Source organism: Podarcis melisellensis, assembly GCF_964234715.1.
Source record: "Podarcis melisellensis genome assembly, chromosome: 2".
Classification (NCBI taxonomy): domain Eukaryota; kingdom Metazoa; phylum Chordata; class Lepidosauria; order Squamata; family Lacertidae; genus Podarcis; species Podarcis melisellensis.
Genome location: NC_138529.1, coordinates 95,189,007 through 95,202,286, shown reverse-complemented (window position 1 = coordinate 95,202,286; position 13,280 = coordinate 95,189,007). Strand labels below are relative to the sequence as shown.

Below are 13,280 nucleotides of genomic sequence, written 5' to 3'. Positions count from 1 at the left end.
ACTGGTAGGAACTCTCCGGGTTTCCAGACAGAGCCCCTACCTGCTGGAATGCTGGTCCTTCTTCAGTGTTTAGCCACTGAGTGGTGGCCCTTCAATTCTTACTCTTGCTTGCAATTCAAAAGTCATTTACATGAGATCCCCGCATTGTAAAGGTTTGACTAGATGATCCTCAGGGTCTCTTCCAATTCTACAATTCTAAGATTCAGTGCATCTGAAGAAACAAAGGAAATCATGTACGGACATAAAAATGTCTGTATTTTCACTCCTACATCCCCCTCACTCAACAAGCACAGTTATCTTGCACACAACTGACTTCTCTGAATCACAGCCTATGTGAACTCTCTCTTGCACAGTTGATATAAGAAAAGGGGCAACCTAGGAATGGGGAGTAAAACGGGATTCTCAAGTTTCTGCTTCCTGGGTGTTGATAAGAACCCTGCTGAAGACTTCAGAACAGCTGGGAGAAGAAGAGCAGCAAAAAGCCAGGAGTGGGCAGAAGAAGCATCTGTGCTTCTGGAAAACCCTGTTCCTGCTGCCACTGGCTTGGTCTCAAAGATGCCTTGCATGTACAAGCAAGCACTTGTGCTTGTGCAAGGCAGCCCTGTTAAATCATTCTGATTTTCCCATTCCCCTAGACTAGAGTCTCCCTTGCCCCTCAACTCAGCTGCAGGTGCTCAGGACGGAGGAAAGAGGAAAGCTTCACTGCGTGAATAGAGTTTTGCACCACTCTTCTATGGCTCCCACCCCACATGTTTGCAGCTGCCTCTGCTGCTGCTGCTGCTCCATGGACTTGGTGTCATGCCTTTATTTCTGCCGCTGCCAAGTCTGAAGCGAGAGGCAGTCCAGGAAACAGGGCATCGGAACGGCACCAGAATAATCCACCCCAAGTCCAGCAAACACAAAGCTCTGCACTCGATTAGTCTTTCCTCCCCAGAGAATCTCAATAATATATGTGGCTTCGCGTGTTTTCACGGACGGAAGAAAGACCACAGTGATCATTTGATTCAATGGCTAAATAATACAAAGCATAGAAATCCATCCAGTAATTCTTGAAGTGGAGGGAATTAACATCGCTGAGTGCATCAGTGAACAATGTCAAGCCCAAAGAGTCAACGCAAGGCCAGTTTTGCATCTCACATTTAGTGCTCAATCCCTTTCTTGATGAAGCGAAAGGGGGAGATTTGCTGTTGACTTTGATGGAAGCAGGATCAAGCCCTTTCTTTGCGAGCAGTGACATGGAAGGTGGTGTTATGAAGAATGATTATATTTAAAATAGCTGTGATGTAATATCAATGTCAAGTCCATTATTTAAACAGATGTAAATTTGCTCTGCTCTTGAACTCTGGTGAATTTTGATGGCAATATTAAAGGGATACTAATAAAACTACTTAAAACATCTATTTGTTGGAGAGAAAGGAAGGAGAGAACATGTGTACATGGCATTGGTGGGGACCTGGTTCAAACTGCTTCCTTAATCACTTGCTGCAATTATTTATTTGTAAAGCTTCTTGTATTCTAGCAAATTATAATATGAATAAGCAGCTAAAAGAGGAAACAGCAAACATATATAGGATCATGTGCATGTACTTAAAATTAGCTTATTTAGGACATTTTTTCACACATCTGTAGGTCTCCCTCCTTCCAATGAGCTCAGGGAACCAAAGATGGTATTATCCCATTCTGAGCTCACACAGCTATGGAGCCCACTCTCAAAACCAGCCTCTGGCAACTGCCAGGCCCCCAAACCCCAGCCAGTTCTACCAGTACTGGGATTTGCCTTGAAGCCAATCCAGTATCTGGTGTTTGTGTCAGCCATTTACATTTCTAAACTATGCCCCTGACATAGTGCCAGTCTGTGGAATTGTGGGAAATTACAATGGCTGCCAGGTCCAGCTCACAGCCAGCTCAGGGATAATAGGAACTGGAGTCTTGCAACACCTGGAGCTGAAAGTTCTCCTTCCCTCCCTATAGCAATGTTTGAATTTAGCGTCAACAAAACGATTTGGGAAACTGGGGAGGAGGGGCAATGAAACTCTGAAAAAGGTTGTGTTGCCAAACTCCAAACCCCTCATATTCAGATTTTTCTCATCCATTAAAGTTGGCAGTTCTTTTAAGGATAACAAGCATATATCTCTCAGTCCATTATCACAATGTCTTGAGGAAGGGAACTTGCCATTAATAAATGGAGAGCGCACGGGTCAAAAATATCAATATGAAAAATGGAAAATATTTTCAAGTATTACATTAGTGTCAAAACTTCAGCTGATGGAGAAATCTGAGGAAAGTAATGCACAGTAGAACAATGGAAAGAGAAGTGGCCGTATTTTAGAAGTGCGCATCGGCTCTCTGCATATCCTGAATTACCAGGCTAATTGCTTGTTTTTGAAAATGCAAATATATATATATATATATAGGCGAAGGTGCTCACATTTCTGAGTCAAATTGTACCATTAACAGGACATTTGGGGGCAGATCAGAGACTTCCTAAGATTCCAAAATTCCACAGCAGTCCCCCTCAAACTGAAACAGAACGAAGCTGACTGGTGAAGCCCCCAAAGCTTGAGAAGGGAAGGGATGAAGTGTGTGTGAAGGGGAGGAGGAAGTGAAGGAATGAAAATGGACACATCTTTCCATCCCTAATAGGGAAGGAAGAACGAAGAATGTAGGTACTTGGAAAAATAAGCAGAGGAAGGGTATTGGGGGAAGACATTGCTGTCCCTAACCAGCAAAGAGGAAGGGGTGTGCCTGCAATTTCCCCTGTCGCAGCCACTATCTGCAAGGTACAAAACTTCATGCATTAATATTGTTTATGCTGCATTGTCACTGTGAAAGGGCTCTGTCAGTAGTGCCTGCTGCGTTTTCCAGAATTGGCAGCGATACTATAAGGGATATCGAAGTACCCATTTTGTTGCTCTGGGACCCAGGCATTTTCCACTGTCTGAGTATTATATACAATGGGACGGAAAGGTACAAATTAAGTCATTTTACGCATAAAACTGTTTCATTTGAAATCTAGTTAAAATTATTTTAATGACTTACGTAAAGTGAAATATCAGGTTTTCCCTTTATTTCTTCTTCTTGGCTTTGGCGTCACGCAGGCATATTAATGATTATTTGTCAAAGTCACACTGTTTGCTTACAAGGTATGAAGGCTTTTTAGACACTATGATGACAGCTTTTGATTCGCTTGATAATATTTGGAGTAAGCCATAAAAGCCAATCTCTGAACGAACAGACCACTTTTATTGGCTTTTAGTCCCATTACTGCTATCATAAGTGGTAAATTGGCCTAATTCAAGTAATGCTGCTGCGTCATACTGGAAAACCACTGCTTAGTTTTCAACTTTATTTATTTTTACATGGTTGTACTTTAAGATATGATGTTTAAAAACTAGTGCATCACAGCCCTACCAGAGGTCCCCTCTGGGGCATGGCTCCTAGCGGCCTGTGAGAAAGTGCGCACTCCTGGGTTCTACTGCTGCACCTATTTTGTGAATGTAATTTTCTCCGGTATAAAGCGTATTACAACGCCCAGGCAGGAACATATGGAAAGCAGTGCATAAGTCAAGCCAGGACTTCAGTTGCTGCCAAATTATAAGCACAGGCGGGCTTTGCACAACAACAGTGAACTGTACTGTACTCGATAGGCTGTCCCCCAACTTTGGGCACAGACCAGCAAAAGTACAGCTATGGTTCTCTGCAGTGCAGGGGCAGGGAACATTTATCAGCTGCATTACCCTACGAGCAGCCACATTTCAGTGTGGTTTGATGTTTTGTTTTATCCCTTTATATTTTATTAGAAGTCACCCAGAGTGGCTGGGGTAACCCAGTGAGGTGGACAGGTTATATGGGAGGAGGAGGAGGAGGAGGAGGAGGGGAAGGAGGAGGAGGAGGAGGAGGAGGAGGAGGAGGAGGAGGAGGAGGAGGAGGAGGAGAAGTTGTTAATATTATTCTGGGAAGTCATCTTAAGGAGAGAACACACCACTGCCTCATTCAAGACAGATGGTAGCTCCCTCTTCTCCATTCAGTCCCTCCCTGGACTCACCCATTCAGCCATATGGCTAGCTCTAACTGTGGCATCCAGCTCTGTCTGAATCTGAGTGGTTTTATGCCTCACAAAGTTGTTACAGTAGGCCTCCCAGGGTGCCAGAACAGTGCTCTTTTAGCTAGATGGCAAAAGGCCATGTACCACTGAAAAAAGCTCTGCTGGATGGCTACTTGCAGGTGCAACAGTGCCAGAGAACTAAGTTTTATTTGTGGTTCGAGGACCCGATCCCCGCTTTGTGGAATGAAGACACACAGACACAGAGTATAAGGTTAATGGGCAAGAAAAGGCCACAACTTTATTGATTACAGCAAGTGAGAAGGTATTGGCTTAAGCATTGGACCACGACAGATTGACTCCACCCACTCGGAGAGGGGTGAGCCCAAAGGAGATTTATTCAACAGAAGCCTGTTGATGCTAATATAACTATAAGCTCTCCCCTGATGTCACCGAGGGTCGTGCCATGGCCCCCCACCACACAGGCATCGGACAGGATCCCCGACCACCGGATTCCTTTAATGGAATACCCATATTTGAAGGGGTAGGCGATGGCCACACCTAGCCCTTCCACACACCATCAACACATTCCAATGCCTAACCTAACCGCCAATACCAAGAAAGTTGTGACGATTGCTACGAGGTAGGCGAAAAACCAAAAGGCCTAATGCTAATTGGAAAAATTCCTACCAGGCCCCCTGGGCAACCTGGGCGACCAACCTAAGGTCCATAGCAAGGTCAAGAGAAAAACTAAGCCCTAAGCTCTAAGGGAGTGGAGGGTGGGTGACTTGCGACGAGAAGGCGGAAAATGAGGTGGAATGGCTGGTGCAGCAGTAAGTTAAACTGCAAACCACGCCCCCTCCAAGCCGCCCGGTTGGGCGCTTACCTGTGGGCGTGGTGTGCCAGCCAGGTGAGTGGGGAGGGGGCGTAATGCCCCCTGTGTGACACAGAAATCGCGTCCCGCCCACAACACCTCCCCTCTTGGAGGAGGAGAGGCTTTACCACCACCATGTGGTGGGCATGATGGTGCAACCTCACCTGTGTTTGGTTAGATTTGGACTGAGTCAGAGTCGGAGTCTGATGCAAAAGTTCACTCTCACACAACACAAACACACAGGAGTTTTATTTCAGACTGGTTTGTTTTAATGGTAAGAGATTAATATCATCTTTATTATTTATAGTCTAGAGAGTAATTCATGATTAAATAATATAAGAAGCCAGGCTACAAATTTACCTCTTAATTATAGATGCGGCAACACTGCTAAATTGTGTTCCTGTCTCCACTAAGTAATCTCTGGAATCTAGCAGAAGAAACTTGGCACCTGAGCCATTCCATCAACGTCGAAAGAAAGTGTTCCCCTTCCTATTCAAACTGCTTGCAGGGATTTTCCAGCAAAGCTGAAGTGAAGTCTAATTTGTGCTAGTAATTAGTACAAAGATGCATTGTCAGCCATGAGGCCTTTAAGAAAAAAAATTGGCCAGGGAAGCCCAAAACACCCAACTACTGCTTCCCTTGTCTTTTTAGTGGAATTGGTTAGATCTCCTCTCTCTCTCTCTCTCTCTCTCTCTCTCTCTCTCTCTCTCTCTGTGTGTGTGTGTGTGTGTGTGTGTCATTTTCAGGTTCTTTTACTTCTGTCCCTATATTTGTTTACTTGCTGTTTTTCTTCTTAGATCACAAGTTGCTTTGGGATGCTTCCACGTCAAAAGTGACAAAATAACAACAACAACAATAGTAGCATCAACAGCTTTGAATCACTGTCAGGGAACTGACATCAGAGCCAGAGGTGGAGGCAAGGCTCCAAAGCGATGCCGGAGAGGGTCCCAGCAGGGAGAGAGGGAGCTCATCGGCTGGGGAAGGAAATCAGCGTAACACCAGGGATAAAGGGGGGCAGATGGGGGAATCGGCGAGGGGGCTCCAGGACTCTTCGCCGGAGACCAGCAGGGAAAGCACGAGTCCTCCGCTACCCACACCCACCCTGCGCAGAAGACTTCCGCGCAGGGAAAGTAGGCGTAGACTTGGCGTCAAATAACTTCTTTGCTGGAAGAAGTTCAAGAAACGCCCACTGACGGATTCTGCTAGCAACTGAAAGAGCCACAAAGTGAAGGGCTGTCCAGCCAGGAAAAGGTTTAACCAGGCAACCTAGCCAGGAGTGGCGGTAACTTACGCACAAGCAACCCCATATAACCATTACAATCACACATTGCTCCCATAGTGGTGTGTGGTCTATTTCATCCCAATTTCCCATTCTGAAAAGAAAAAACCAACTTTTAAGCCTCATCTCTGCCAATTCTGAAAATACTGTGTTTGTAAATGTTGGTTGATCCTTCACTTAGTTGCAGTGTGTCATCTTCTAAGTACTACAGTTTGATAAGTGTACAGAGAGATGTTTTTATTCTCCTTCCCTGCCCCCACAAGCCTCCTAAAAGTGTCTCCTGAATGATGTGAAATGGGGTGCAGCTATGTCAGAGTACAGTAGCAGTCAGTGGCATTGTCGCCACTCTGACCTCCCCATCTTCCTTCCAGTAAGGTAAAAGGTAAACAACCCCTGGACAGTGAAGTCCAGTCAAAGGCAAGTATGGGGCTGCAGCACTCATCTCGCTTTTCAGGCCGAGGGAGCCGGCGTTTGTCCACAGTCAGCTTCCAGGGTCATGTGGCCAGCAGGACTAAACTGCTTCTGGCACAATGGAACACCTTGGTAGAAACCAGAGCACACTGAAAAGCCTTTTACCTTCCTGCCACAGTGGTACCTATTTATCTCCTTGCACTGGTGTGCTTTCAAACTGCTAGGGTAGCAGGAGCTGGGACAGAGTAATGGGAGCTCACCCCATTGCGGGTATTCGAACCACCAACCTTCTGATTGGCAAACCCAAGAGGCTCAGTGGCTTAGACCACAGCACCACTCGCATCCCTGGCTCCTCCCAGTTGGCCTCAGCAATGCTGGTGTTGGGAGGTCAGTTAAGCGTCATCCTAACCGCTACTGCCATGCATGTGAAGAATCTTTCACAATGTGGGCGGGAGGAGAAAATTTCCTTCTCCAAACTTCCTCCCATATCTTACTATCCAAGCCTTCCATTTAAAAAAAGTTGTAACAGGTAATATCAGGGAACCTGTGTGAAATCCTCAGTTGTAACAGAAATATTCTACTGGGAAGATTAATTATTTCAGGCCTCCTCTGGTTCCTTGTTCTGCTGGAAATGGCAAGATTACTAAGGAAGGTTAAAGATTTGGAAAGGGCCAAATGTTTTTGAAAATGGGAGCTTAGATGGTGTTTTGATGCAAGCTGAGATGAGGCAAGGCCAGAGAAAAGCACAATGGACAGCTCCATGCAAGGCTCAGGCATGAGAAGAGAGCCCAGATGTTGCTTCAGAAGCAGTTCCTTTCAGGACTGAGCCTTCTATAGGAGCTACAGCTCCATCTCAGTAGCTGAGATGTGTATCACTATGTAATGCATATCATTTAAAAAGGGCCCAGTCATTGGTAGCAGAGGCTTGTTCCTATGGAGTTGAGTTGTTTTTGGGCCAGAGGGGTAGTGGCCATGCGCACTCCTTGCAGAAGTGTTCCCAGTAAGACTGGCCCCGAGGGGAATCCCCCCTCCCACTGGTTCCTAGCCACAAAGAGGGGAGTCTGATCCCAGGGTCTGGAATATTTTCACAGGGACCATGGCAAGTGAGTTAGCTAAATCCCCATCTGTACCCTGGAGCACTGAACCTGGTCAGGAGTGGGGAGGGTGGAGGCACTACAGTGGCCTTTTTGCATTTCTAAAAGAAACATACACACAAAGCAGAGAAATTTAGCAGAGCCTGGGAAATGGAAAGAAAAAGGAAACACAAGAATCTATGGGCAGTATAACCAAAAAAGCAAGTGTAGGGATTTCCATTTGTGCAATGGAACTTCTGCTTTGTCTCTGTTTCCCATACGCCCATGCGCTCCCACCCTCCACCAATCTGCTCAAGGTGGTTGGGGAGAAGCCCAGAACAAATTTAGGGGGCATGTGACAGTAGGGCATGTTGAATTATTCAACTTTCCAATTCCCAAATGGAGGGGTGCAATGAAGATGTAACATGACTTAGGAATTTGAAAGATATTTTGGTCAGATTAATATAATTTAGTTTTGCTTGGTAAATAAATTGTGTGTAAAATTGCATAGTAATCATTAAAAAATGATTGCCAAGTACTTGAAGTTGTTGTTGTTGTTGTTTAGCATTACTTGACATTTTCAGAAGGTAAGATTATTGTTATTTTGATTTTCTGGCAGCAGTTTATATGCTGCTTCATCAGACGTAGAATTACCAAGCTAAATGTTCGCCAATCACATAAATAGCATATTTGAATTCCTCACACCCAATGCATGTTCCAGCCATGGAAAAGCACAAAAGAGGCGGCTGAGGAGAAAGTACAGCCTGGGGAGAGTCCTGACGGTTCCCTTACCCATACTGTAATTCCTGAGCTGTTCAGTGAGAGTTAAAGGTAAAGGTAAAGGCACCCCTTACCGGTTGCGGCGTTCTTCTCGCTTTATTGGCCAAGGGAGATGGCATACAGCTTCTGGGTCATGTGGCCAGCATGATTAAGCCGCTTCTGGCAAACCAAAGCACTGCACGGAAACGCCGTTTACGTTCCCGCCGGAGCAGTACCTATTTATCTACTTGCACTTTGACATGCTTTCAAACTGCTAGGTGAGCAGGAGTCAGTGAGAGTTAGACGGAGTCAAAAGAGTTTTAAGAATGAAACATTATTTAAAATAGACAGCCAGTATTGGGAAGTTATCAGGCTGGACAGCACAGCTGTCTGGCTGGTGCTGTCCTAACAGAAGCATTTCCTACACCTCCCTAGTTACTGTAACATTGTTTCTCTGAGTGCATTTGAAATCCTTCCCTTCCCAGGAGATTGCATTGCAGAGTTCAAGAGCCACTCAGCTTATAAAACTGCAATTAATAGCAGCAAGCTGGAAGTATGCTACATTTGATAGACTCTGTGCCCACTGGAAGGGAGTCTTTAAATCTGCTTTTTTACAACTTAAAGGAAGGGTTGCATTGATTAATTCACTTGATCATAGGCCTGAAGCTGACAAGGCATCTTCCAGAGATTTTAGCCCTCTGGGATTGGCATCATCACTTTTCGGTCACATTTTGCCCTCCTCTTTAAAGTGGAGAGGAGTCACCTAAGGTTACACAACTTGTGTTTTAAATATTTTACCTGATGCCCCCATGAATAAGTAACTCTGCCACTAGCAATCTTTTGCTAAAATACATATCTGCTCCAAACTTCAGTTAACTAAAAAAGCAAGCTGGTTTAAAATGGGGGAAAGACCTGGCTCTTTCCTCTGAATGACTGGCTGCATGCACACACATACTTTCCAAAAAGCTCCAACAGTGTCCACAGATCACCACATTTTGTCAGGAAGGGTCATAGCTCAGTGGCAGAGCATCTACATCGCATGTAGAAAGTCACAGGTTCAATCCCCAGAATCTCCCCGTACGGCTGGGAAAGAGTCATGGTCTTATTGAGCTAGATGGACCAATGATGAGACAGCTTCTGGTGTTCATATGTAAAAATCCCAACGCTACAGGTCCTCCTAAACTTTCTACTGCATGCCCTCCTTTAAAATAGCATGGGGTGCCTTCCATGTGTGGTTGGACTATAACCTCCATAATCCCTGGCCATTAGTCATGGTAACTGGGGTTTATGGTAGTTGTATTCCTACAACATCTGGAAGGGAACACTTTGCTTGCTCCTGGAATAACACATGCCAATGCTTTGCTAGGAGACGGACTGCAAAACACCTAGTCTCTATAATTTCCCCCATTTAAAATCTGCTCTTCCAGCAACAGCAGCTTGTGCCGATAGGAATTCAAAGGGCTTAACCTTGGCTGGATAGTGTCCTACATTTGTGGCTCCTTCTCCTTCTCCTTCTTCTTCCAGGGGCTGATGCTACTGGAATCAAATATCAAACAACCTCCTCAAAAAGTGCATGGCTCTGTCTTCGGCTCAGCATTTCCTCCACGAATGAGGTGGGTTATGACCTTATAGCCAATAAACACTTAATGGATACATTATAAAGATCACAACCTCTTACTAGTGCACACAATGATGGCACTCGCAGCACATAACGTATTATTTTGCAAATGTTTTGGAAGCTCTGAGGGCGCAAGGCACTATATAAAGAGAGCTACTACGCCATATCTTTATAGCATATTTCTTCCACTGTGTGGTTCACGGTTGTTGTTTTTAGAAGGCACAAGTAATCAATACAAAACCAGGAATAAAAATAACTTTCCTTTAAAACTGAATGCTAAAAGAACATACTGCTTTCTTGCTTTTGCAGACAGGATCAGGTTCTACTATGCAACTCACTCTTTTTGCTGAGAGACCTGAAAACTAATATTTTTAAGTGGTGTGGAGCACAAATAAATAAACATAAAAACCATTAATAAAACATTGGGGCAGCAGAGAGGGGAATCCTGTTCATCTTTCTGCTAGTTGCTTCCTAACACACCCAGTGCCCCATATCGTCTGGTTCTATCCCTGCCTTCACATTGATGGCTGGTAGCTTGCTGTCTATAGAGAAGCCAGAACTACATCTCCCTTTCCCATCACACCACAGAACTATGGGAACAGCCAAAGCTTAGGGGTGGAGCATCTGCCGTTTATGCAGATAGTCCCAGGTCCAATCTTTTTTTTTTTTTTTTTGAATAATATTTATTAAAGTTTCAAAGAAGTTACAAAAATGAAAAGAAGAAAAGAGAAGAAAAAAAACAAAAAATAAAAAATACAGAAAAATAAAAAACAATTAAAAACAAATCAGTCTTTCCATGTCTTGTCTTTCATTTGCTTGTTTCCCTGACCTCCTCACACCTCCCTTTTTTGTATTCTAGTTCAGTTTCAGCAAGTCCTTACCCTTTTTGCTTTTATCTTGATATTTTATCTTAATATATTGTAACTTTACATTTTCACCTGTTAACAATCCATTTTTACATACCCCTTCATAACATTATTGCTAAAACCACATAACTTCATTCCAGCATCCTTCTAACAGTTATTCCTTAATTTTACAGTGTTTCTGTAAATAGTCTTTGAATTTCTTCCAATCTTCTTCTACCGACTCTTCTCCCTGGTAGTCCCAGGTCCAATCACCAGCATCTCCTTGTAGGCCTGGATACATCCCCTATCTGAAACCCTGAAGATCTGGATGGACCAATCTCTTATTCAGTATGTTTCTAAAACAAGTCATATGTGTTTCAAGACCAATAAGCCCAAATCAGCCTCTGTAGGCATCCAGGAAAACCTTCCAGGTAAGAAACTCTGGTACCCAGAGGTGGTACACTGCACATTTCATGTTACAAACTAAGCAAACTGAAAACAGCTACGTGTTACTGATGACCACTCTGATCTGCAATGCTAATACATTCATCAAGGGTGGGAGACCAACAGTTCAAAGGAGTTCAAGGTGGCATACATGGTTCTACACCTCCACAACTACCTGTGTGGTAGGTTAGGCTGGCAAACAATGGCTGACCAAAGGTTACTTTGTGAGCTTTATGGCTGAGTGGATATCTGAACCCTGGTCTCCCAGGTCTTAGTTCAATATTATAACCTTACTGACCTCTTTTGTGGCACCATCAGCAGCAGATTCCCATGTGCTGCACTTCCCATTGGCACAGTGAAAGCCCCTACAGTGGTGGAGTCACCTGCCGATGGGCAGGCCCCTCCACCAAATGCTATTTCCCCTCCAGTAGCAAAGATAATGGGAGTTGCTCTCTTAGTTAGTATACCTATTGCACAGGAGTAATTGCACTAATGCCACTGTAGCAAAAACAAGAGAGACCTGTAGCATTTTGAAGACTAGGTGAAAGGCAGTCTATACATTCTGGCAGTGCCGGATTTACATATAAGCTAAACAAGCTATAGCTTAGGGCCCCACTCTCTTGAAAATTTTCAAAGGAAAAAAAACCTAGATGTACATTTCCAAAATATAAGATAAAAAACAAATAAAGTCAACATACAGCAACAGTATTTTGTATTGTGTAGGCTCCTATGATGTAAGTAATGGGCCCCACCTGCTATATAAAGGACCCCACTACCTTCAGTAGCTTAGGGCCTCATCAAACCTAAATCCGGCCCTGCATACTGGAAATAAATAAATACATCGTGGCATTACTTTTCATAGAGAAAAGACGTTTTCATACTATGTGCACCATGAACGTTCAATGCTGCTGCCTGCAGTTTACAACAAGGATAGCGCTGTCATCCTCTCAGACTAAATGTGTTAGTCTTTTGGCAGCCACAGATTAAAACTCTGTTGTTTCCATTATCATGCAGATGTGAGAACAACATGCAGCTATGTCGAAACATTGCGTATTTTTGAGACAAAACATGTTCTTCTCCTTTGCTCCTTCTAATTCTAATGTATTTTCCAAATGAATCTGAGCAACAGCAAACCAAATGCCACCAAGACATGCAGCCATCTTCCATTAAATCTTTTAATGTCATTATTTGCATTCCAGCCATAAACTTTTGCCAAGCATAATTTCACAGATAGCATTTCTCTTTCCTGCATCCTTACTTTATGTCAGATGCTTCAAAAATTCATTTTGACTGATGAGTGGCACCTATGGCTAACATTTATATCACTATATCTAGAAACGAGGCCCACTTCCAATGGAGCACCTGAAACTTTCCTTAGATTTTTTTTTTGTTTTACTCAGAATGAAAAATTTGATTACTGAAAAACAGGACTCTCTAAACTTTAGGCCAAGCCCCAGAATAAGCAAAATTCACTTGCCACTGCTGTGGAGGTAGGAGTTAACCGCTGTTGAATTAGACTCTGTTGTGGAGTATTACTGTTATTAGGAAGTATTTCCAGTGATAAACAGTACAACTCACCTTCTTTCAACAACGTTGAAGTATTTTGCTGGTCATTTTCAAAGCTCGGTGTTGTTCTAATTTTCTCTTTGTCTGTCTCTGCTTCTGACATCTACATGGCAGGAAGTAAGATAGTATCAGTAAGTTTGAAGTTTGAACATGGTGGAAACAATCCCTGCAAAGTTAAAACACTTTATGCCTCAGAGATTTCTCTACTCAAAAGTCCCACTGAGCTCTGCAGTGCTTGCTCTTCGGTATGCAGGTATAGGACTAAAGACTTAATTATATCCCACGACAATCCATGCAATGTGCAGTGTAATCCTAAGCGTGTCTACTCAGAAGTAAGTATGTCCCACTCGGTTCAGTATAGTCTCCTCC

The 13,280-nt window shown here is 43.8% G+C and overlaps 1 protein-coding gene across 1 annotated transcript in view; it reads right to left on the bottom strand.

Moving 5' to 3' along the window:
• Positions 1-13,280, bottom strand: part of MDFIC2 (MyoD family inhibitor domain containing 2) — a gene marked incomplete at its 3' end in the record, with an annotated part of 49,565 nt that overhangs the window by 35,612 nt on the left and 673 nt on the right. Inside the window, exon 2 of the mRNA XM_081903379.1 lies at positions 12,924-13,014. Coding sequence (XP_081759505.1) covers positions 12,924-13,014 — 91 coding nt within the window. The remainder of the gene's footprint in view (positions 1-12,923; positions 13,015-13,280) is intronic.